The sequence below is a fragment of the Callospermophilus lateralis genome, chromosome 4 (genome assembly GCF_048772815.1).
Source record: "Callospermophilus lateralis isolate mCalLat2 chromosome 4, mCalLat2.hap1, whole genome shotgun sequence".
Classification (NCBI taxonomy): Eukaryota; Metazoa; Chordata; class Mammalia; order Rodentia; family Sciuridae; genus Callospermophilus; species Callospermophilus lateralis.
The window spans coordinates 121,968,859-121,996,124 of record NC_135308.1 but is presented as its reverse complement, the minus strand read 5'-3'; the positions used below and the strand labels follow the sequence as shown (position 1 = coordinate 121,996,124).

At 36.1% G+C, this 27,266-nt stretch overlaps 1 protein-coding gene across 3 annotated transcripts in view; it reads left to right on the top strand.

Moving 5' to 3' along the window:
- The window catches only part of Ptprr (protein tyrosine phosphatase receptor type R), a 258,417-nt gene that overhangs the window by 125,644 nt on the left and 105,507 nt on the right, over positions 1-27,266 (top strand). For 2 of the 3 annotated variants that reach the window (XM_076853110.1, XM_076853109.1), the window contains exons 3-4: positions 20,346-20,459; positions 23,117-23,272. In XM_076853110.1, coding sequence (XP_076709225.1) covers positions 20,346-20,459; positions 23,117-23,272 — 270 coding nt within the window. Of the gene's footprint in view, positions 1-16,632; positions 16,654-20,345; positions 20,460-23,116; positions 23,273-27,266 lie in introns of those variants that run through there. The other variant, XM_076853111.1, reaches the window with a different exon arrangement.

The window sequence follows — 27,266 nt, the reverse complement described above, 5'->3', positions numbered from 1 at the left end:
TAGTCACTCATGGCAATACACAGATGACTATGTCTAGCTAATTGGCCTTCTGATTATGCCAGATCTTTCTGAATCCCCATTGGACACATCATTATTTCAAGCAATGATCATTCTCATATTAATCCTATTTTGGGCAACTAAGTTTCTCAACAAATATCTTTTAAGATTTTTTTTAAATATTGTGATTATAGATGAATTGGAAAACGTACATGTACAATTCCAGAATCTCCATATGCCTATGAAATACTTTAGAGATAATATACTGGCTGAACTAGCCACTCTCTTCTCCCTTATTTCTTTAAACATTGCTAAATCATTCTTTAGTAAGGAAATATGGTTCATTTGTGTTATAAAATAGAAGTATGTATACAAAAATTCAGTTTTTCTTCATAACTGTGCCCTATATAAGAACCTCAAAATTATTTAAAACTTAAAAGTATTACATCATTTTAATACAATTATACCTTATTATCTATATTTGTAAAATAAGCTAACTACATTGTGTATAACCAGAGATATTAAAAGTTGTGCTCCATTTGTTACAATGAATTGAAATGCATTCTACTGTCATGTATAACTAATTAGAACAAGTAAAAAAATGAAATGGAAAAAATAAGCTAATGGTATAACACAACTTTGAAATATGCATCATTCATGATATATCAGTTAACTATGGTCTAGATAAGAGATAAGTCAGAAAAGTTCACCAAGAGACAAAACATTCTTTTTCCTACTAAACAAAATGGGTTTAACCTTCAGTTTTCTCCTGAAGAATAGCCACGTCTGTCATTTAGTGGTTGTCATTTAACCTGTGTGGGTTTCAGTTTCCTTATCTATGAAATAGGAGCAAACACAAATATCGCATGCTAAAATTTAATTGAGGGCACATTAGATTCCAGGCAACATACTATTTTAGTCAGTTTTTATGCTACTGGGACCAAAAGACCTGACAAGAACAAAGTAGAGGAGGAAAGTTTATTTGGTGCTAAAGGTTTTAGAGGTCTTAGTCCATAAATGACCAACTCCATTGCTCTAGGCCCAAGGTAGGGCAGAACCTCAAGACAGAAGGGTGTGGCAGAAGAAAACAGCTCAGGAGGTGGCAACAAGGAAGCAGAGAGAGAGCTCTGCTCACCAGGGACAAAATATAAATCCCCAAGGCATGTCTTCAGTGACCTACTTCCTCCAGCCACACCCTACCTGCCTACAGCCACCACCCAGTTAATCCCTATGGATTAATCCACTGATTAGGTTACATCTCTCATAATCTAATCATTTTACCTCCAATTGCTCTTGCATTGTCTCATGCATGAGCTTTGGGGCGACACCTCTTATCTACACCAAAACACACTTTATATACCTTAGAGGATTTATCTCAATTAATCCCCTTAATAATCCTACAAAGTATATAGCTTACTATCCCTTCTTTCAGAGGAAGAAACTGACCTTGAGAGGGCTAAGTAATTAGCCCAAGTTCACCGAGCTATTAAGTGGAAAAGCTACACTTCAGACCCAGATGGTCTGACTCTAAGTTGTTGCACTTAACTGGTGTGCTGTACAGAAGAGAGATAATGTTCAAATGTACAGGAGTGGTATTAACTCTGAAATCACTGTGGTTATTTTCCCCTGGGGTATGTGGTTGAAGTTAGTCATTTCCCCAAAAGAGCAATTGCATTCGCTGTAACTGTCGACAGCTATCATTCCCCAAATATACATGATGATTCTTCATTTTAAAAATCTTTCAAATTCACCCAACAGTATCATATTTTATTCAAATCCCATCACCCACAAATAAATGTTTTTGTATCATCACAGAACCTAGCATATTTATGTAACTATAATTAAAGTCTCTATATAACTTTGTATTATGCTTATTTCACCTAGTATTAAATCATGGACTTGCTTTGTTCATTCATTCAAAAGACATTATTTGTGGAGCTTCTGCCGTAAAAGCATTGTCCAGGCTCTGTGGGTCATCAGTAAGCAAAACAGCCAAAATTCTTGATCTCTTAAAGCAGACCTTTTAGTAGTGACAGTGTATAACATATTGGAGATGAAGAGTGCTACCAAAAAAATATTGAGCAGGGTAGAGACAGACAGTTACAGAAAAGGTGATATTTAAAAAATGGCCTGATTAGAGAAGCCATCTCTGCAAAGGTAGTGTTTGAACAGAGACCTGAATAAAGTGAGGGAGTGAGCCTGCAAAGCTCCCTTGGGGAGAGAGTTTCTAACAGTGAGACATGCAAAGTCATGAGGCCAGAGGGAGCTTGGAGTGTTTGAAGAGAGCAGCAAGAGGACAGAATAAATGGAGAGAAATAAGGCAAGAGTGGCGAAAATTGGAGGAGGGGTATTCTAGCAGGAAGATCAAGTACGGCCAAATCCCATTCTAATTTTATTCTGAACAAGTTGAGATGCCCCCAGAGGGTTTTAGGAAAGTACCGACATGATCTAATTATAATGGAATTTTATTCAACCATAAAGAAGAATGAAATTTTGTCATTTGCAGGAAAATGGATAGACCTTGAGAATATTAGGTTAAACAAAAGAAGTGAAACTCAGAAAGCCAGGGGTCTTGTGTTTTCTCTCATATGTGAAAGCTAGAGAGGAAAAGGGAAAAGAAAGGTGGGAGGGATGGGGGTGGAATATCATGAAATCAAAGGGATATCAGTAGAGTAGAGGAAAGGAATGAAGGGAAGGAGAGAGAAAGGGGAAATGATATTGGCTATATCTGATTGTTATATTGTGTGCATATGAATATGTAACAATTAATTCCACCCTTATGTACGACTCTAATGCACCAATAAAAACATGGGGGAAAAAAATCACTCAGGCTTTGTGTGGAAAATCAACTATAAGGGGCAGAATGGAAGCAGAGAGACCAATTAAGAGTCAGTCTGTTGCTATGGCCCATAAAGAATGCAAGAATGATGACTTTTTTTTTTTTAATTCTGAGCACATGGAAGATTGAATTTGCCAATTATAGAAAAGAAGAGAAATGAAGGAAGAACAGATTTGGTGGAGAGGTAGATAGGGTGGGAATCAGGAGTTGAGTATGGGGAAGATCGAGTGAGTCATCTAAGTGGGTATTTCAGTGCAATTGGATATACAAGTCCAGTTCTGAGGGAGAGGGACTGATTGAGACTAGAAAAGAGAAGAGACCAAGAATTGAGCACTGGGCTGTATAACTTATAGAAGTCAGGAAGGTGAGGAGGAATAAGCAAAGGAGACTCGAGAAGGAGTGGCCAATGAGAAGCCACCCTAAGAAAGTGTGGCATCCTGGAAGCCCAGTGAGGAGACAGTATGGGGGGACAGGAGGAGGGCTCACCTGTGTCAAAGGCTGCTGAGAGATCCTCCAGGTGAGGAGTGAGGAGAACCAAGTTTAGCTTAACAGGAGCCAATACACGGAGGCAGGAAGAGGAACTGGAAACAATAAATAGGAACAATGTGATGTTTTGTTTAAGAGGGGAGAAACAAAAAATCATGGCAACTGGATGATATATTTTGGTTTGTTTATTCTAATATGAGAAATATTACAGAACATTTGAAGGCAGATTAGAGAGATCCAGTAGAGAGTATAGACTCATGATGCAGGAAAGAGAGTATTAGATGACAATTACCTCTTGTTGATATACCATAATTCATTTAACCTTTTGGCTATTGATATTCATTTAAGTTGCTTCTGGTTGTGTGCAGTAACATTTCAAAGAAAATCTTTGTACCTGTTTAATTTAATTCATTGAGGTCATTCACTAAGTTAAACATGCAGACTTGGAATTACTGGATCAAAGATCAGGGGCATTTTAAAGATTCTTGACAGTGCCCTTTGCTTTTAGAAAACTCAATCTACATTGCTACTAGTAATATATAAATGGTTAAGTTTTATTGCAATATTATTAAATTATGCCATATTATCCTGACACCATAAGTTAATAGAATCCCTAAAGTACTTCAGCCTCTTTTATTCTAACAGAATAAATTTAGTTCTTTGAAGACAATGTTTTAATTATCTTCATTCCAGCCTATTTTTTCAAACCAAATATTTCCCTAATAACAATCACTATAATCATTAATCTAAAATTTCTCTGTTTAATCACAATGGTGTACATATAGTATTGTTGGGGGGATAATCATCAGTTTTGTGATCAGACCAACCTGTATTTGAATCCCAGAGTCATTACCTGTGTTTTGTATAAATCATTTTACTTTTCCTATGAATAAAAATATTAGCAATAATCTCTGCTTCCTAAATTATAGTGCATGTTAAAACGAGATACCTGTAAAGTCCCTAGCACCTAGGAAAACTTGGTGAAAATTAAATTAAAAGTTCTACTTTTAAAAGAACCTTACATTTATTATAAAAAGAGCTTGTGAATGTATAATTTTCCTTTAAATTCAAAAAGAAAAAAAGAATCCCTAGTGCAACATACATTATCCACAGGCCATAAAGTTCTCATCTTACAGTTTTGTTAATTACCATGAAAAACAACAACAACAACACATGAATTTCAATGCTAGTAAACTGTCGAAACAGCAAGCACCTGGGGTGTCTCTTGGGAAAGCACAGGCAGCTACAGTAGACCTGGGATCAGCAATGTCTCTAGAAATAGTACCAGGCAGTTACCTGCAGGTGACTAAATGAGGTTTCGTCTCAGCACACAAGCTTGGAAAGCTTTATGATCAGTCCAGCCTGCTTTGGTGAGGAATTAACACAGAGAACAGTACAAATGGAAAGCAAATGCATCGCGACATCCAGTCAATTTCCAAACAGGTAAGAGAATCCTTCATGCAGGTGAAGCAGGGCATCCTATGCTTGATATTGTGCCCTTAGGAGGGTAAATACTGCAATTTATCTAAGTATCTGTTCATGTGCATGTACGTGAGTCAGCAGAGAACCTTCATGATATCCTGGGAAATAGTTTCAGCCTCAAAGTCCGAAAATAAAAGACAATATGATGCAATTATTCAGTGTATTTTAATAGTGAAGACTCACAATCATATGGAGTTTCTTGGAAAATTCATGATTATTCCAAAGAGAGTTGAGTTACAAACACATCCACCTGACCAGAACTCTATAAAGTTTCATAAAAAATATTGAGTGAAGTAGATATTTTCTGTTTTGTTTAGTGTAGCTCCCACACTGATGTTGGGGAGAAGATGACCGGACTTCCTTTGAAAAGGAAAAGAAGGGGTCACCATGAGCTCAGTCACTACAGTCACTACACTAGACATTTTTATAATAATGGCACCTGGGGAACCTACCTTTGCATGCAGACTTCGCTGAGAAACTAGTTGGTATCTTTCATCATAATCGGCTGTGGGGATTAGTCAATGAAAGTTTATGACACGAGATGTCTCTAGCCTAATTCCCAGGTAGGGGTGACAGCTTGGTTGTTTTCCTTTGTTAAACCAAGAACCTTCTTAACTTTAGTTGTTCTTATAAGCATTACAGCTTTCATTAATAATTATACACAACTTCATTGATAATCTATCTATACAGGAAAGGCTAACCTTGGATAGAAACCCTCACAAAACATTTAGCACACTAAATTTATTTTTTTTTAATATGTATTAAGTTCTCATTGTGTTCTTAGCATGACATTAAGTTTTGGGCCCCAGGGAAGAAAAATGAAAATTTAGGCTGAGTGCTTAAAAATGATATAATGGTTCAGATATTGGTAACAAGTTATAGATAATTCTGACTTTATCTGTGGTCCTTGATGATGAATAACAATGTTGAGAAATAATGCATCTGGTATTTCCATCATCTTAATAATAAAATTGGATTAATTTCCTGTCTGACTCAATAATGCAGAAAGCAGTCGTCAAGATGACCCAAATAAATCATTAGATTCAAGGAGTCAAGCTCTATTTCCCACAAAACATAGGGCTGCCAAGTTTTGTTTTAGTTTTTTAAGTGCATCTCCGGTGTGAGTTACGAGCAGGTAATAATGTTAAATGAAGGCTCAGCAAAAATTTCAAAGCAAGATTTGGGGTTTAACAAAAAGATTTTGGACTAACGAGAAAAAAAAAATTTACTGATTTTCTTTTAATGCCAGTGTATCTATACCTCTCCATATGAAGAGGACTCACATTAAAGGTCTCATAGAAATTAAGGCTTTAAAGATGCAGCCTCTTATTTTTGTATGCCCAACTATCTTCCCCTACAGCTTTCCACAGTCTTGAATTTACTTTTCAAAATTGCTATCGTGAATTACTATGTTGATAATTGACGCTGGACTGTGTGGTATGAAATTAGTCATTTCTATATTTAACTGTAACAAGGAAGAATAAGCTATATATAGTCTCCTTTGTTTTTCTGATCAATGCATGTGCTTCTTCTATTAGACTGCTTAATAATTAGATCAGAGAAGGAGCAATCCTAATCAATGCCAGACCCCAATCATGCTGCAAGGAAAAAGAGTCTCACTGTGAAGACAGAGAAGTAATAACAGGATGAAGCTGGCACAGTAGGCTGTGCATTAAAGTTATGTTGCAGACAACATCTCTCAAAGTCTTGCTTTTCCAGAAATGAGATGACTCTGCAGGTGCCAATCACTAAAATAACATATTGTGGGAAATTATATGCTTATTATTATTTTGCCATATCCTTCTGCCGATGAAAGCACCATGAGAACAATGACTAAAGCATATTCCACACTCTGTCTTTATTCACTTTTAGTTATGCAGAAAATTGTTAATTCCCACTGTGACAGAAAAATCAAGATTAACAGGGATAAAAGTTGAAAGGATGATAAATCAAAGCATTTTCATTTGCATCTCAAAAACACATGCCAATAAACCTCACTTCATTCTACCATGTTTCTTGGAGAATTGTGTAGTTCACCAGGAGAGTGAAAACAGAATCCTATTATAGTCATTGAAGTGAAACATAAACTCCTTCATAGAGGGACTCAAAATGAAAGTAAATTTATAACATCTTTCCATGGACTGTTAGACTCCAAACCACCCTTGTGATCAGACTGAAGTTTCAGAGCCTGTGTGGTCTCCCTCCCCTTCAGCTCCAGTTTTTTCATGTGATCCCTTGCAAGTCCTGAAATAATATATTTCTGCTGATTGAATATAAGCACATAAAAATTAAAAGGTAACCATCTCCTTCTTTTACCCGTATCTGGAATAAAGCACCAATGGCTAGTAATGACTTCATTTTTAAAAATATGTGGTATTTACATATATTTGATGGCTTGAGGCAATATCGGTTTAGTCAAGGACACAGAGGAAGGGGAAGGGGGGATGGGGATTATGATTTTGCCCTTGGACATCTATTTCCAAGCAACCTTAAATGCCTCTTTGAGCTTAGGTTAGTCTTGATTCCTATTGGATATAGTAGTAAGTCTCCTCTGTCCCTTCAGGAAAGCTCCATGATTCAGGCGGTCATGACAGTGAGGATTAGAGTTTTGTCATCTTGATGAGGCTGCACGGAGAAACCTGAGTTTGTCTGACCTCATTTTTCCAACAGCAGTGGCCTGAGTTGGGTTTTTGTCCACACGGGGTTTCTGCGTGGCCCTGATTCCAGCCATTTTCAACTCAAACGTTGGGTGCTCTGTTCTGCCTCTAGATGAGAAATTCGGAAGGAAGAGGGTGGGGCGGGGGGAGCCACCTAGGATAGACTGAACAAGAGCACAAAGAATAGGAATAACTGAGAAAAAATAACATGTGGTACAAAATAGGAAACATAATCCGAGGAGCTGAAGGTGGAAATTTCTGTTGACTGGAACATATAATAACAGGACTTGAAAACTGTTAAAAGCCAGTAACTTTCCATTATATTTGTTTACTGTACCCAGGATAATATTTAGTCATGGTTAAATCGTGATTTTTTTTCCTCCTGCCTCTAAATAACTTTGTATTAAACCTCTATTTTCTTCCGTTTCACCCATAGATATGTTTGTAACTTTTATAAAAATATTTTTACAAATATAAGTGAATGCAAAATCACAAAGTATAGGAATGATCGTATCATAAAAGTACATAGAGCATTATTTTATAATTTATGAGAGCTTTATCTCCTCCAGTGAATTTGTACTTAGGAAAGTCGAGACCTTTGCTGTTTTATGATTTTTTTTTTAAATAGCTTATTATAAGGAAGGAGACTTACTCCAAAATACACTGAATTTAAAGTTTTCAGCACATTGTACATAAAACCTCCTCTTTTAACGGACAAATTTTAAGAGTTTTTGAAGGCAAAGGAGTTCTTTTCACAAGAATGTATTGGGGAATGTAAAAGAGGACACTAATTAAGAGGTAATATTAAAATAGAGGAGAGACTAGTGCAAGGAAGATAAAACTAGGTTATAAAAGGCTTTTTAAATGAATAAGCTAAGGGATTCTAACCTAAATTACCAAGGTTGGCTCTGTTATTATTATTGATATTTAATTTGTAGCATTAGAAGAAAGAAAAGGGAAGATGATTATAAATTTAATGCAATATTACAAAGAATCTTCCCTGAATTTGGAATTTATAGTGAATGCTCACCGCAGCCTTGGTTTAAAGGGGCTGGATAGAAAATGAAGGGAAGCAGAAACTCCAAAATCAAAGAATCTTCTTAAAGCATGCCATTCTGACCTTCAACCTTAAATATAGATTCTCTGCAAAACCAGATTATACTACTTTAGCTAAACTATCTTGACCATTACCTTTTCCTCTGTTGTAGGCTTCATGACTGACTTTTGGCTAAAGCTCCTTGACAGAGGTAAAAATCAGTAAATGTAAACACTGCAAATCCAATCAGGCCACTTCTTCATGTCTTGATATTATTTACTGTTCTGGTAAATAAACTCAAGACCTTCATTTAATCAACAAAGTTGTTATTTCAGTTTCCTTGTTCTGAATACCCCAAGAAATAGATCATTAAATTTTCAACATCAATAAATTGAAGACATATCTTTAAGCAAAGCTGACTGAGCAGCTTTGTCTGCCAGTTCTAGCTGTTTTATATCCAATGGTTTATGTAGTTGTCATAACTAGCAATGTAGTTATCATCAACATTGGTTAGATGAAGAAACTGAGGTTCAGAGAGAGTTAATAATTGGACCAAGAACACAGATCCCAAGTTTGAACCCAAATCTCTCTGGTTAACCCATTCTTAACTATTATTTGATGGTGTAGCAAAGTTTCTTATTTGGTATTTGCTCACCTATCTGCAACTTCCAAACATACAAACAAAAATTATTGATTTGTCCTGTCTCCCTAACAATTTAAAAAACAGAATAGTCAAAAGTTTTTAAATATGCAAGCACAAAATTCAAAAAGGTCTTGAATATTGTTCTTGTCACAAGGTCTTAGCCTTTATTTGAAGTTTATATACAATTTCTCAGTCAAATCCAATATTTGTTTAGTTTCTTCATGAATTTTTAATTAATTTGCTAATTAATTGATTTTGCAGCCTGAAACTGCAACAGAGCAAGTGTGTGCAAAAGTCATTAACTTGTTATTACAACTGTTTTCAAAATATTAATCACACCAAAACTCTGGTATTGTTATTTAATGTGTTAAAGGGTAGCTCATCACTAGTATAGGGATCTTAGGAGGAAAGATGAAGTCACCTAAGATACTGTTGCTTTAGTATATAAAGGTGAAAGTATTTAAGACTCAGAAAAAAAGACTTTTTTCCTGTTTACAGTCCTATTTTTGTCCTTTTGTTCAGAGCAAAACTTGGTCTTGATGATCTGCCTATTTCTTCATATACTACACTCCCTAGAACCTCTTAGAAGTGTCAATATAAACTAACAAATGCTAATTTTAGTTTATTAATATCAAATTGCATTAACCCTTTAAAACTCATTAAATGAACCTCCCTTGGGTATAAAAGAAAGTCTACAATTGTACATAATGTACCTGTATTGCAACATGATGATCTTGTACTTTCACCTGAGTTCCAGTGAGGATCACTTAGCCTCCCAATGGACCATGAACCACATTTTGAGGATCACTATCCCAAGGTTACTCTTTACTTCCTCATCAACAAATCCAGTAGCCTTTTCTTGATCCACAGTTTTCTAAACCAATGCATTCCACTGCATTGATAAATCTCTTTTGGAAATTCTCTGCTTCTGATTTCCATCATAACCACATACCTTAATTCTCTTCTGATCTTTCCACCTCAATAGATACCCATGCTGAAACCAAGGCCAACTAATGAGAAAAATTATAGTAACAACTGAGCTTATGGTACTAAGTGTTTGTGCTTGAGTGGAACAAGAAATAACTTCTCTCTCCTCCTGCCTGAGAAAGACAAAGGAAGCAGGTCTGTGGAGGTCAAAATGCCACTTTTCTTGCTTGTAGAGTTCCTGGAGATGTGACTTAGCATGACAATGGTATTCTTCTATCACTGTATCTTCTTAGGGAGATTTATACACCAGTCACAAGTAGTACTGGTCAACTATGACCCTCTTCTGCAGAAACAGGCTTTACAACTTCAGCACCTGCAAACAGAAGACCAGATTGTCTGATCTTTACAGGCGAACAGACCCCAAAAGAAAATTATAGAGCTGCATACACCCCAGTATCGTATTCCAAATGCATCAATAACCCAGCCTGCTTCTTCTCCCCTTGGGAGGCTGAAAAGAGGAAAAATCCAGCAACATTACTTTATTTAAGCTGCCACCACACAGAATAAAACACCAAGTGTTTCCTCCTAAAATCGTGAGAAGAGAAAAGCTATAGAAATTTGAGAGTTATGACATCACATTAAAATAAATAAATATTTGAATTATGTATGCATATATATAATATATTCATATGCATATAATTATTGTATTATGTGATATGACCTACATACCAGAAAAAAAAACTAACATGAAAAACATTACAACCTTATCTAAGGATAATGAGATAAACAATTAAAAATAATATTTATTTCTTTTTTCTAATTCAGTGTATTTTCCAAATCTTGTATCAGAAGCATATTTAATTTTTAAAATTAGATAAATTTTTAAATTCTCAAATTAGTTGCAAGAAATGGATCTTAACACTGGTTAAGTGTAAGTTTAATTTACAACCAGTATAATAGCACACAACTCAGAAAATTAATCTTGATTTCACTTATTAAGAGTGGATTTCAAAGAGCTGATAAGATTAACTTCTGACTTTTATCCCCTCTTTAGTGATATACTAGTCAAAGTATCAGATCTATATTAAATACCAGTCAGAACTACATAAATTATAAATCAAATGTAAATTATGAAAATGAATCCAGTGTATTCTTTAGATGATTAGGGATTATGGGTGTAATGCTCACCTTAATGTGACCTTCTCAAGTGCACAGCCCTCAGGTTTTTGCAACCATTTCTAAGCCAGCCATGTAACTCAGATTCTTCCATTTAGTAAATATGCAACATTAATTATGATGATACATGTAGTCCTTCATTTCACAAATATTTTTATTAAGTATCTACTACATGCCAAGTTCTAGTCCAGGTCTTTGAGAGACAACAGAGAAATAGACTGATGAATTTCCACATCAATGGAGGCTGTATTTTAGTAAAGAGAAATAGTGAATAAAATAATAAGTAAACAAGAAACTGTAGACTAGTGTTAAATGTAATATGAAAAATAGAACATGGCAATGTAATTGGGGATGGGAAATCTTCTCTGAGGAAGTGACTATTAAAATGTCAGTTGAAAGGCCAGAAAGAGCCACCAACACTAATGTTAAACAACTCTCCTAGCAAGAAGCAGGTGAATGGCAAGAAGAAGAAATGAGCATAGATTTTGAAGGGATTGGGGGAAAAAAAGAGTTATTTGAAGGAAATGAGATTCAGAAAGAATAGGAGTCAGATAAAGTGTAGGCCCACAGAATTCAATTTTACTTTAGGTATGATAGAAAGTTATATGAGGATTTTCAGAGGGAAAATAAGCTGAACTCTTTGAAATAAATATTTTAAAACAGGTACAAAAGAACAAAAACTTTAAAATTTTTGTATCACTTCCTGCTTAAAACAACTAAGAGTGCATATATTGTGTAGAGTCCAGGGATCTGCTCTTGAGAAGCTGTGTTCAGGTAAGTAGGCCACCTGTTGAGGGCAGTCATAAAGAGTAAGCTGGCAGAACTCAGAAGATAAAGCAAGAGAGTGATCATAATCACACATCAGAAAAAGCAAGAGAGTAATTATAATAACACATCAGAAAAATTGAAACCACATTAGAAATTAAAGAAGTGGAATAGAGTCTATTGAAAATGTAGCATATCAAGATACAGATAACAAGTCTAGAAAAATTTCAACCGAATAAAGACATCCAAGCGGCTAGAGAAAAGTACATAAAATAATGTGGTTAAAGAGAAAGACAAGGAATATATAATTGCATATATATATATATATATATTGTGCCCATGATGAGATGAAAATATTTAGAAGAAAAATCATTCAAATGTGTAATAAAAAATTTTCTGAAATAGAATCTAGAATCAATCAACAGCATACCCCACAGTACAGAAACTATCTACCCAAGGATATATCATGGTGACTTTTTTAACTTTAAAGATAAAGACTTCTGTGAGATTACAGGCAGAAAAAGCAAGTTATCTACCAGACAGGCTAGTCTCAGGCCAGAATATTTCTCACAGCAACTTTTAATACCAGAAGGCATTGGAATAATAGCAGCAGAGTTCAAAAGCAAAAAATAAAAATTGAATCAAGAATTTAATATCCAGCCAAGCTGTTATTTATTGTTAAAAGCACCATAAATACAATCTCAAACATACAGTGCTTCTGGAAATATAGCATTCATGAGCTTACTTGAAAGTAGTAGATAATGAAATCCAGCTAAATAAGATAGATGTCAAAATAAAAAATTCAAGAATGGAGACATCCTTCTGGAAAAGAAAGAAGAAGAGGAAAGACTGATTACAAACACTGAATTTGTTTAAATATAACTAATACTATAGAACTGCAGAGATTATACTTACAGAATATAAGCAGCCTATCATATCTGAAGATCCCATATTCTCCCATTCAACCAACTCTGTAATATTTTAAAAATACATGTGTCTGTACTGAATATGTTTAGACTTTTTTTAGAAGAGAGAGAGAAAGAGAGAGAGAGAGAGAGAGAGAGAGAGAGAGAGAGAGAATTTTTTTTTGTAGATGGACACAACACAATGCCTTTTTATTTTTATGTGGTGCTGAAAATCGAATCCAGTCCCGCCTGTGCTAGGTGAGCGTCAACTGCTGAGCCACAATCCCAGCCCATATATAGACTTTTTTCTTGTCCATTATTTCCTAAGCAATATAGTATATCAACTATTATCATAGATAGCATTTACATAGTATTAGACATTATAAGTAATCAAGAGATGATTTAAAGTGCATGGTGGCACACATCTATAGTCCAATAAACTCTGGAAGCTGAGGTAGGAGGATCATAAGTTCAAGGCCAGGTGGGGGACTTAGTGAGAACTTCAGCAACTTAACAAGACCCTGTCTCAAATAAAAAAAAAAATAAAAAGGACTGGGGATGTAGCTCAGTGGTATTGAGTTAAAACCCTAGTATACCCCAAAATAAAGCCAGTAAATTTGTAGGTTATATGCATATACTAGCCTATTATATATAAGGACCTTGAACATCTGCAGTTAGTGTGTCCTTGGAGAGTCTTGGAACAAATCACCCATGAATTCTGAGAAGCAAGTGTATATTCATCAGGGTAAATAATGCTAACACAACCCCCTATCATGGTTTAATACAATAAGAATGTCTTTTTAATTCAGATCACTTTTTAATGAGTGTTGTTGGATGGTGTCTCTGCTTGCTGCACTGATATGTGGCTCAGATGTCTTCCTTTGGTGGCTCCACAGTTTTCAATGCAGCTTTAAGATCATGCTGGACCCATCCAGCTAGTAAACAGAACAGAGATAGAGTAGAGAAGGCACCCTCATTTTTAACTGCCTGAGAATGAAAAATGTCACTTTATTTTCACTTATATTAATTATTCAGAACTATGAATAGTCTTCATTGCACAGAATATAATGTAAATATCAGAAAACATAACAATATACAAGTAATACTCTTCCAAAAACTGGGAGATCATCACAAGAATTGGTGGGAAGAGGTGTATATTTTCTCATTTTTCATAGCAGAAGTTAATAAACACTTTCTAAATTCCATAAATTAAGAAATAAAGGTTTAAATATATTATCATGCATTTTTAATGTTATTAATTATAGACAGTATAGTAGAAAACAGAAAAACAAAAGCAAAAATATTACAACATATATAAAAACATAAAAAACTAAGTAAATAAAAAATAAACAAAGGTAATAACTTAAGTAATGAAGCACAGCTAGATCTGTTAAAATAATAAAATTAAATAAACTAATCTGTTAAAAATAACAAATTATTAGATGAAAATCAAAATATATTTCATGACAGCATATGTTTTAAATATAGAAATACATCCCAGATATAATAAATAGAAAAACAACTTGTGGAACAATATGTGTGATTTAATCCAGTTTTTATTTCGTAGTAATATATATGATGTATAATATACACATTTTATTTTTATATAATATACACATAAAAATATTTGAAAGGAGACACAAAAATAGTTAGCAATGTTGTTTCTGGGGATTTAGGTGAATGGTTAGGAACAATAAACATATTTTCACTTTTTACCATATATCTTTCCAAACCTTAAATTTTTTTTTATGATAAGGACATTTTTATTATATAAATGTAAACAAGCAAAATAACTGAAGTCCAACATGGTACTATTGGAAAACTGAACAGTACAAGCAAAGGAAGAGAGAAGAGAGGTCAGGGAAGACTGACAGAATGGTCTTTGAGTGGGGTCTACACTCTTCCTAGAGTGCCTTGCCCGGGAGCCACACACACACTGACACAATGTGGAAAGGGTGTGGCTTTTAATGAACTTTAGGTGTGGCTGAAATACAATGTGTTGTAAACAAGCGTGGAAGGAGACTAGAAGGACAGGGTAATTTTGTAGAACCAAAAGAGTTAAGACCATTCATAAGAAAACAAGATCTCCTCAAAGTACTTTGAACATAATAAAACTTGATTGGGTTAGCATTTTGCACAGATAAGTATGGTATCCATGGGAAGACTGAATTAGAGACCAGAGGAGAATGGCAGGCAACCCTTCATGATTCTACTCAAATAGTCCAATGGACATTATGGGCATGGGGTCAGGGTGTATGAAGTAAGATAATGGAAATAAAGATAAAGAGAAGATGGGTTCACAACTCAAAGAGATATTGAAAAAGTGGAATAGACGAACTTGATTATTAATTGGATGCCATAATGGTGGAGTGAAGAATAAGGACAAAAGAGTCAAGATAACTCCCAAATATGGTACTTTGTCTTAATATATAAAAGTAGAAAAACAAACAAATTTGGTTGTGGACAGGAAGAAAGAGGGAAAGGCAGGTTCAGTTTGAGTAACAATGAGTTTGACATGTAAGTAGAACATTCAGATAGAAGCAGGCATAAGACTCTGAAATGTGAAATAAAAATCACTAGTATGTACATAGTAGTAGTATGTAGTAAGTACATAGTAACAGACAACAAATGCCAAGTTATAAAGGGGGCCTGGGTGACAATATAAAATACCTGTGACAGGTGAGGGGGTTTCTACTTAGTTCAGAGGCATAAACAGAGAAATCTTTGCTTTTACTTCTGGAAATCACTTGCCAATCCAGCTGCTAAAAGGGCAAGTTCAAACTGGCCAAGAGTGAAAAGATTCCAGGTAACAGAGAGGGTTCATTAAAGTTAGAAAGAAGTGGATGGGTTCTTCCTGACAGGTTTTGGTGGTTAGGAAAGCTGGATCCTTTTGTCACTCTTGGTAATTGAGACAGCACTTCTGTTAGGGGCTCTGAGGACATCTCAAAAGGGAAAGAGATGGCCATTTGGCCTTCCTCCCCCTAACTGGGCAAGAATAATTCAACCACCCTTTAAAAATAAAAGGCTAAAAACCAATCACCTGCAGTTCAAACATAATTCTGCTGCCTAATCCAAGTGCTATATTCTAATCAGCCCTGTCAGCCTGATTTATATCTGATGCACATGGCTTTAACTAGTTTAATGAACAGTCTAGTGACCAAAGGAAGAAAGTCTTGATACAAAGTGCTCTTTCCATTATGAGGGAGTACAGTAGTACGCGAAATGACTCAAAAACCCCTTAACAAAGCAGAGACCCAATAAATTTATATAGAGATTGAGTTTGAAACCTTGAATTTTTATTATGTTTATTTGTATGTTTGTATATATATGATATCAGTACAAGCACTCAATTGTCCATGTATGATCTGTTCATCAGCTTTCTCTTACTCAATTTTCAGCTAGTAGAGAGTGAAGTCTTATCCTGGCTCATGTTTTGGAGGTTTCTGTCCATGGTCAGTTGGTCTAGTGATTTTGAGCATGTGGCAAGGCAGCACATCATGGCAGGAGTATGTGGCAAAAGAAACTGCTCACCACATGGTAGCCAGGAGGCAAAAAAGAGACACAAAGGGGCTGGGGACAGCATTCCAAAATCCCTTCCATGTATCCCCATGACCTAACTTCTTCTACTAGGCCCTGCTTCTTTAAGGTTTTACTACCTCCCCATGGTGCCATGGCTGAGACCAAGCCTTCAACACATGGACCTTTGGGGGACATTCCAGATGCAAACTATAACTCTAAGTGTTTGTAACTCCATCTGCATTATTTGCGACTGTAAAGTGGTTTAGCATTTGCATTTAGAAAGAACATTTTCATTTCTTTGAAATTAAAATCCTAAATCATTTGTGTTTAAAGGATAGAAATGATCCAATGGGTCTAGAATTCAGATTAAAATATATTTTGCACTGTTGTATGGTAACTTGAAAGCTGTGACCTTATTATTTCCTTGGGAATTTGTATTCTATCATTGTTGTGATTTCATATAATAGGTGAGGAGGTGTTGTACATTTCCAGCATCTTTTGGGGAAGTGGATAGCATACATTCATTAACTCCAAGTAATCTTATGTGAAATAACACTCTCATTTTTTCCAGAATCCTTTCTTTATCCTAAATTGCACTTTTGTACATATTAGACCCTCAAATACACATGTTTATGTGTGTGCTATATTTAGCATTACTTTTTTATGGTAGAATACTCAGAAATTCATGCATTCACCATAGAATCAATCCAGCTACAGGCAAGCAGAGAACTGAGGCAAATTATTCAAATGTTTTTATGCAACAAGCCAGATGATTTCAATTTCAACTAATTACTTCAACTCCACTTTAGTTGCATAGTCTAAGTTTCTGTCTCAAATGCACAGCTTTTACCTTCTTGCAAGCTTTTACTTTTTTGACTGATTTTTAATCTTGAGTTCCTATTTCACTTCCCATTTACCTTTATAGTCTGAGACTTTAATACTGTTTCCACAGTTACAAGCCTCAGTTAATCATGGCCCTGGGAATTGAGTTCTCAAGTGTACACACAACCTCCTTGACTCTCAGTTCCCAGCACAGACTGTTGGCTACAAATCCTGCCCCTGGGGATCTAGGGCACTGCCTGCCTACTCACCCTGCCTGAAAAACACTGGTGGTAAGCCAGAAGTTAAGTGGCAATCCCTGATGTTTTAGGAAATCCATTTGATGAACCTTTCTTTGATCTTGCAAAGGAAAGGGAATAGACAGTCTCTGACAGCTTCCACAGCCTGGCAGAATAGAAAGCAGTTGCTTGAGGAAAGGAAGTCTCTGATTCTCAAAGCCACCAGCTGACTAACCTGGGTTTCCCAGGTAGATATATAAATCATGCTTAAAAATATAACACTGTTTTTCCTCATTATTGCCTTTTCAAATCCTACTGGTCCTTCAAGGTTTAGCTCAAGTTTTGCTTTCTGCATTCAATTATGATGTTATATGTTGGAAACATTTTAGGCTATAGAAAAGTGGAAAGAATAATATAGCAACCATTTGTGTACCATTAGATGGTTTCTATTTAATAAAAATATTATTCTCTGGGACTGGGGTTGTAGCTCAGCAGTAGAATCCTTGCCTCACATGTGTGAGGCCCTGGGTTTAATCTTCAGTACCACATAAAAAATAAACAAACAACAACAAGAAAAAGGTATTGTGTCCATTGGAAGAAGAGGAGGAGGAGGAAGAGGAGGAGGAGGAGGAGGAGTAAACAGCTGTTAAAAAAAAAAAAACAAAAAAAAAACATCTATTGCTCTCTGGAAGAGGATCACATTGAGACAGAAATCACCTTGCCCAAGTCCAGTAGAAACTGATGTTGCATATGGTGAAGTGAATCCATAACAGAGGGTCCCTTCCAGCTTGTGAGTAAATTCTTCTAGCTCTCGCTTGGATTCACCTATACACTTTCACTGCCTTTACCCACAATAAGCTCCATACCTGAACCCAGATTTGAAACGGAGTTAGACTTCTATCACACCTACCTGGCTTCGGACCAAAGGACTCATGTGAACTTCCAATATGTATTAACTCAAGCTTGAAGAAAAACATGTAAAATTATTGAAGTTCTTGGTCAATTCTCTGTCTAAATGTTAACAATGTCTTTGCTCAGATTTCTAACATTTTCCTTGTTTGGAGTTAAATTGTGTCCCCTCAAAATCCGTATGTTGAATTTCTAACTCCTCAATACCTGACGATGGGACTTCATTTGCAAATAGTGTTTTCAGGCATAATTAGTTTAAGTGGGGTATACTGGAATAGGTTAGGCTCCTAATCCAGTATGACTGGTGGCCTTATTGAAAGGGAAAATATAAGCACAAGCACTCAGAAGGCATTATGTAGACACACAGGGAGAAGACGGCCATGTGATGACAGTGGCAGAGATTGAAGTGGTACATGTTCAAGTCAACAATACCAAAAACTGCTGACCAATAATAGAAGCTAGAAGACCCAAGGAAAGCTTCTCACCTACAGATTAAAGAGGGAACATAACCCAGTAGACACCTTGATTCAGACTTCTAGCCTCTAGAACTCTGAGACAATAAATTTCTGTTGTTTTACTTGAAATATAATGAAAACAAATATATTTTTAAAATGTTGCTTCCAGGTTGCTTTTCAACCTATCACCAACATAGTTTTCCTTTCCCTTCCCTAGAAGCAATTTGTTGCCTCTTGGGCTGTTAGAAATGGTTTTTCAATGATTCTGCCCAATTCTTTGCAAGGAGTCCAGTTTCAGCTCCCTAATGTGACCAAGCCCCAGGGTCCCTGCCCTATGAAATCATTAAAAGATCCTCAGGAGGAAATGTAGTCTGGATATTTAGATAAGCCTTCCATCTTGACCCAGAATCATTCTATTTTGCCTTCCCAAACTGCCTGAGGTTCCTGTGGCATTGAGCATTTGGTCTAGTTTCCAGTCAGTTGTTTTGTACTAACTTTATGTATAGAAGATATATTATTTCCTAACAAGTCTACAAATTCTCAAAGCAGTATCATTTTCCTTGAGAGAAGGCTCAGTTTAAGAATTCCTACTCTATAATAGGTTGCACTTGTAAGCCAGCCTCTTTATCAGAGAAGAGTGTCCTTAGAAGTGTGCCCCATTTTATAGAAGATGTGATATTGCAGCACCCAATAGCTATTGAGAATCTATTATGGTCAAATCAGTGAATTAAGCATTCTAAGGACACATGAAATGCATAAAGATTTGGTTTGCCTGCCTGGAAAGTATCTATCTCAAATTACTAAAATGCATTCTTGAAAATACATAGTGAACCAGATCATGATTTAACTGAAGTAATAGTACTCAAGACTTAAATTAAGGCTATATTAACTAATATCACAAGTTGATTTGTATTTTAGGAACTTTTTAACATTTTAACATTTTTCCAAACATTGAATATAAATCATTTACCTTGGACCAAATCATCAGTACCCTGGACTTTAGAAGAGTTTGCAAATCATTATTGCACTTCATTTATTTGCCTTGCACCGGCGGCAGATCACTGTATAGAGAAACTGCCAACTCAGTCTTTATAGAACTTACACAGCATCTTTGTCTCTGTAACTGTGAACACAAATTAAATACGACCTTCAGCTTGGATAGCTGAAATATATTTGGCCGCAGATTCCATCTGGACTTGAACAAAAGCAAAATAAATCCACAGCATGTTGCCATGAAATTCTTTATGAATTGTCCATTTATTTGTGTTTTTTGAAAATAATTAGACAAATTGTGTTATCCCATAATTAAAATTCACATAAAATATCCATACAGCTATATTTCCATGAAAATTCAATAAAGTACCCGGAGTGTAAACTTAATAGTCACAGAAATTTTTGTGGTCAGTCATCAGTCAGGAACCAACTGTCTTAAACCAGAAACTTACTAAAATTTAAAATTTTCTTTTTTGTTTGTTTGTTTTTCTTTTCCAGACACTGCAAATGGATGTAAACAAGCTGAACATAACCCTGCTTCGGATATTCCGCCAAGGAGTGGCTGCAGCTTTAGGACTCCTACCCCAGCAAGTGCACATCAACCGCCTCATTGTAAGATACCTACACCCATGTTCCCAGAATTCAAGCTGTTTCTTATGTCATCTAAGTGCTCATGCTGTAGTTCTAATAGTTCATGAGTCAATTCCTGCATACAACCCATTTTTACAAACAATGTTTCATTGACTGAGTGGAGCAAGTCACCTCCTCTCATTCACCTTGGCTGCTTTCATACGTACAGCATCAGATAAGAATAACTGCAACTCAGTGTTTGGCCCATGAAGCCTAAACTATTTACCATCTGGCCCTTTTCAGGAAAAGTTTGTCAATCCTGTCATAGTTCAAGACTAGATACCCTGGTAAATATGAATAAAGGGTTCCCAGAACTCACCTTACTAACTTGACACTACTCCTCAAATATTCCCCTTTGCAGCTCTGTATCAGGTAAAGCACTATTTCCAGAGAGTATCAATGAAAACCCCTTCTAGCATATCAATAGAAAATGATGGATAAAAAATACACAAGGCAGAGGACTTTGAATAAAGAAGAACTAGTCCTTGCAGACAGCAGCCCAAATGGAATGTAAGCATTGATAGTTCAGAAAAGCCAAGAGAAAAATTGGATGGGCATCTGAAGTGGGGTTCAGGTAAACCCAAGAAATGCTCTGCATATACCCCACGTTAGACCTAACTGTCAATCATCCATATCCATTCTTTTGTCTCCTTCCTTAGTGTTTGGGAACCTGGATGTTAAATATCATCTAACTACATGTTCCCATCTACACTTGGAGGTGGATGTGAGCAAAGGGAAAAAAGGGGGAGGAGGTCAAATTCAGATCAGATGATTTTTTTTCTTTGTAAAATCTAATCCCTAAGGTTCATGTGAAAAGGGACTTTAGAATTTTTGAATCATTTTAAATTTGTTTTTAATTTCCACTGCATAGGAAGTCCACGCAAGGACTATAAAGAATCTCCCTGCCTTTAATTGTCATGTTCCTGCTTGAGTTCAACCTTCCACTGTCTCCACATCTGTGTCCCTAACTATGGATAGAAATTGCTTTTTTGTTTTTGATTTAGAGTTATGTTTCTTTCCATTTTTCAGCATGTGGAGGACGAGTTGTTTCATTCCCCAGAAAATGCTTTCTTCTGTAAGCTAACCATTTTCTTTATCTTTTTAAATAGGTTTTTTAAAAAGATAAAGTTTCATCTCAGTTTCAAAGAAGAGGAAAAAAAGCATTTTATAATATCCTTTAAGAATAAAGTAGGTTATTATGTCCAGAGCATATCTTGCTCAAGTGAGAAGATTTAGGTATTATAGAAATCTTGGCTCTAGATCTAGATTTTTTTTAATAGACACACACATGCACACACATACATAACTAAGATATACTTTTATGCGTAAAGACTAAATGAACATAATAGTTGTTTGCAGAGATGAAAGAGGATTTGCCATACCTGGAGAAGGATATATCTATCCTTGGAAACTGTTAGTAGCACTGTTAAAAGTAGTTATTATAGTGAGCAGAGTTATAATACCTGAAGCAGCAGAGCAGAGTGATGAAGAACATATGCTTTGGAGACAGACAAGAAGAACTACACTCCATTGCTAGCTAGCATGGCAGTCCCAGACGGGTGACCATGGACAAACCACTTATGTTTGTGAGATGGAGATAACCATAATGCCCATCTCCTGTGACTCTTTTAATGAAATAACAGATTTAAAGTACACAAGAGCATGCCACGCATAAAACAAATGTTCTATCCTTCTATTGTTATTAGGTTATAAGTTATTTAATAAGTTATCATAAGCATATTTCATGTCAATGTAAATATTGATTGTCATTGTCTGTTGTTCCTACTAACACAGAATCTTTTTCTGGATTGCTAGTAGTACATCAATTCTTCATTTTATACATGGGTGAACTTCTGATAAATTGCATGCAAAGAAAATTCTCTAGCATGAGAGAACTCTATGTGTCAAAAAAAAAGACTAACAATCATTTCCTTTTACACTTGTATTGTTTAAGTTGTAAAAGAGAATGTTTTCATGTCAATGGTATTTCTTGTCTGGTGTTTGTTTTTTGTGTGTATGTGGCATATTGACCATTTACGGTAAGAAATCTGTCTCCATTTTGCTAGTGAGGTAATATTAATAGGAAAAGTATCATACCAATGCATATATGCATTTCTTCCAAAGGGTAGATATTTAAAATTTTTAAAATGTCTGAGGTGAACCGACTCAAGGAAGGGACTTCATTTAGCAATATTAGCCTTGGCTAGTGCAGCCTTCACCTTCACAAAGTCACGAGGAAAACACAGAGAATAGTGGTGGTGTCCACTGATGCTATTACATCCAGTTCTATTTAATTCACTTGATTTTAAAACACTTCTTTAAATATTACTACTCAGACTCAGGGAGCATCTGAACAACATATTCCAAAACTAAAAATATGGAATGGAAAATAAACCAATATCTAATGAAATATAAAATTCCAAATTTTGGAGAGCCACCTAGCTAGAAGGAGGCCATTTAAAGAATTTAGATGTCAGACTGTTAATATTAACTCCATCAGAGAATAACAAACCAATGTGAACTCCACGATGACTTTAAGGATTCCAGGGTTCTGATTTTCTGTAATGTTTCCAAAGGAAAATATTATACAACATTGCTTAAAATGTCTATAACATCTACAAATAATCTGTTTTTACTAGGAAAAGAAGAACAGTGTTGAACTATTTGTGTCTCCCATAAACCGAAAAGCAGGAATTTCTGACGCTCTGCCATCTGAGGAAGTGTTGCGTTCACTTAACATCAATGTTTTACATCAAAGCTTATCCCAATTTGGAATCACAGAAGTCTCCCCTGAGGTATGGCATTGCATGGAATATTTTATTTAAAAATTTGCACACTTAGCATGATATGGTAATCCAACCCCATGAGGCTTTGAGATGAAAGCTGTTTATGGTGTGTTATTTGACTTGGAAAAAAAAAATCTCCCAAAGGGTCAGAATTCTCTGCTCTTCAAACTACTGATGTTTGTTCCTTAAATAAATTCATTTTCATATCAAAGTTCCACTTTTTGACACTTTCTTCAGAAATTTTATGGCCTTGTAACTTATTTCAACTTAACCAGTAAATTTAGTCTGGAAGGAAGACCAGTTACATTACTTGAAACTGATGTCAAAACAAACACCGCCCGCCCCCCAAAAAAAAACAGGAAAAAACCCACTATTTGTCTTTCCTACTCAACAGATACACCTGTCCACATGGCCTTCATTGGGGAAAAATGATTACTTTAGAATTAAGTTGGAATGTGTCTTTTCCTTTGCTGAGGAAACCAGACATAAACACAGGCAATATTTGCTTTATTATATTTTCCAAATATAACACTTTTCAAAAATTTCCCCTACCACCTCCTCCGTCTTGCTCCTGAGTATGTTTAGTCTCCACAAACTGGAATGATCGACATCCTAAACGTAGGATGTTTATTGGATGTATATAGGATGTAATTTGATTCAGAAAATCATAGAACTTGACCTCGAGGGAACATATGAACATTTTGCTGATACAGAAAGTAAGGTCCACAGAAATTAAGTGATTCCCCTGAGGTGTCAGAACAAAGTATAAAGCAACATATAAGATCTAGGTATCTTGATCTCTAGTCTATTCTATGCCGGGTATAGTGGTGCATACCTGTAATCCCAGTGACCTGGGAGGCTAAGGCAAAAAGATTGCAAGTTCAAAGCCATTCTCAGAAACTTAGTGAAGCCGTAAGCAACTTAGCAAGACCCTGTCTCAAAATAAGAAATAAAAAGAGCTGTGGATGTAGCTCAGTGGTTAGGTGCCCCTGGATTCAATCCCTAGTACCAAAAACAGGAAAAAAAAAAAGAAAAAAGAGTCTACTCTTCTTCCCAGTAAATCATACTGCTTCTCAATCAGCAAATATTAACAACTATGATATAAAAACCTTTGGTACAAGAGAGTTTGAATCCCAAGGCTGACACTTAAGATGTGTGTGATCTTGGGCAGGTCATTTAACCTTTGCATAGGGTCAATCTGAGTCTCAGTTTCTTCAGAGCCAAAATAGGTATAGTTCTTATCTTATAAACCTGAAATACAGATTAAAATTTTTAGATATATGTCAAAATCCTCACATTGAATAGGCACTAAACAAAATAATTTGAATACAGGATGGATTGGCAGAGCAGGAACATGCAGCCCTCCCTTGGTATCCTTTGAGGAATGGTTCCAGGACCCCAAAGGATACCAAAATTTATTGGTGCTTAAATTTCTTAAATAAAATAGCATAGTATTTGCATGCAGCCTACACATATTCTCCGATATACTTTAAATCATTTCTAGATTACTTATAAAACCTAGCAGTTTTAGTCAGGTGTTTTTTGCCACTGTGACTAAAGGATCCAACCAGAACAATTTTAGGGGAGGAAAAGTTTACTGGAGGGCCCGGGTTTCAGAGGTCTTAATCCAGAGAAGGCTGACTCCATTCCTCTGGGCTCAAGGTAAGGCAGTACATCATGGTGGAAGAGTGTGGCCGAGGGAAGCAGCTCACATCATACTCAGAAGAGAGAGAGTCTTCACTCTCCAGATAGAAAATATGTACCCCAAAGCCATGCCCAATTCCCACCTCCTCCAGCCACACCCGACTACTTCAGTTACCACTCAGTTAATCCCTATGAGGGGGGTGAATTCACTGATTGGGTTAACTCTCTTACAACCCAATCATTTCTCCTCTGACCCTTCTTGCCCTGTCTCACATGTGAGTTTCTGGGGGACAACTCACATCTAAACAATAAGAGTAGCATAATAGAAGTGCTGTATAAATAGTTGTCATTCTATATTGTTTAGGGCATAATGACAATAAAAGTCTGTACATGTTAAGTACAGGTACAAGTTTTTTTCCCCAAGATTTTCCATACATGGTTGGCCAAATTTGCAGATGAAGAAACTACAAATAGGAAGGCTACTGTATGTCATCATTGAATGGTGACTGTGACAACAACTCCCATTGATCTTCCTGCATTTAGTCTTGTCCCCCTTCCCTGTCCCTCTTCTCCAAAGACACATGTGGGGACTTTGTGTTTGTTTTGCTTTGTTTTTTCTTGCCACTGGAGTCATCTTTGTCAATGTAAATGTGGCTTGCTGTCCTAATTTCATGATTCTTCTTTGGCTTCCAAAGTACCTCAGAATGAAGTCTGGATTTCTTAGTACAGTAGGTGGTCCTAGATGTGCAGGACTCCATCAATGTTGAGCACCCTTTCCTAGTTCAGTTTCGGCAGCTCTAAGCATACAAACATCACGAGCCCCCACATGCTCTCCTCCTTCAGTGCTGTTTAGTACATGACTTCTTCTATGGACCTTTCATTCTGCAAGATCGGTCTCTTGAACAGTCTTTCCTAGTGCCCTCACAGACCTGAGTGTGCCTTGTCTTTTGTTCTCCTTGAACAGAAACCCCTTGGCCTTCAAGTCTGTCTCTCTGGGGTGGGTTCCCTGGGAGTATGTGACATGTCTTATAGCTGTGTCTTAGAGCCTGCATTTAGTGCCTGGCGTTCAAAGGGCACACAGTGAAAACCTGAATCAACAAATAGCCACATGGCATGCTAGGTTGCATCCAAAGTCAGAAAAACAGATGAGTAGACAAGCAAGCAAATAAATAAATAATATAATTACTTCTCTCAATGACTTTATGTTCTTGAAGAGCAAGTAAGGTACAGAAAAACAGAATACAGCACTATGCCCATGCCATGAGAATTTTAAAGAGGACTCCACCTTGTGCTTTCCAGAGGCCAGAGAAGAGGGTTAATAGGAGATTACTCACCCAGACCCCTCCCCAGCCCTATGTACATCTGAATCTGAAGTGACCTACTTTGTATAACCAATCAACCCCATTCTCACAACTTAGACCCTTCACAGCCAGACTAGCACATGTTGCCTAAGATAATTCCTCTTTAAATTTAAAAAATGCCATTGAATGAATTCATTCTGTTTCATATAAACTTTTAGAGAATAATATAAATCCCCTCCCTGTTTCTTTATTCTAAATTTAAATACCATTCTGAAGGCTTTAGGAATAAAGCATTCTGTTAAGTTATCCACATTTGCTCACCAAGGGGAAATTATTATATAAAAACAACTAGTTGAAAATCAAATACTTAGGGTCCTCCAACCCAGCCCAGCTCAGTGCAGATGAAGAGCTTACCTTAACCAGCTATCACAGAGCTGTTAGTCCACTATAGGTCACAAGGCCTATCCTGGACTTGAAAAATGAAAGCATATTTGGCCATCAAAATGTGGTATTTTCTCATAAAATTATTAGAATCTAAAAATCCAGGAAATCTTTAATCTATAGGAGGTCAGCCAGTATGCTATCAGAAGCATGTCATCACGGAGAGATGGGTCGTCTGAACCTTTTGTTCAGGCACTCCTAGAAGAAGCCAGGCATCCCCCTTTGACCTGAAGCCCAGGACAAACCAGTTAGCAGTGAGCATGTGCCTACGGAAGCTATTTACAGAGCTACAGAGAGAGCTTAGAGTGTTGCAAACACATTTGTGGGTAGTTGTTTAAAGCCAGCTATAGTATTCTCTGAGCTTCCCCACATCTTTATCCATCTTCTTATGGTTAATGTGCTATAACCGCTTATGTCTCAACCCATTTTTTTTCACATTTTAATCCCCAAAACACAGCTGGCTATGGTAACATGGTCATTAACAAAATAAAAAGAACCTTGGTCTTTTGACTTTTCACCCTTTACATTGATCACAGAATATCATGAATGATGTCGCAAAGCATCTATTTCCTAAATTTACATTAATAACATTCATGAAAGATGTTTTTGTTGTTGCT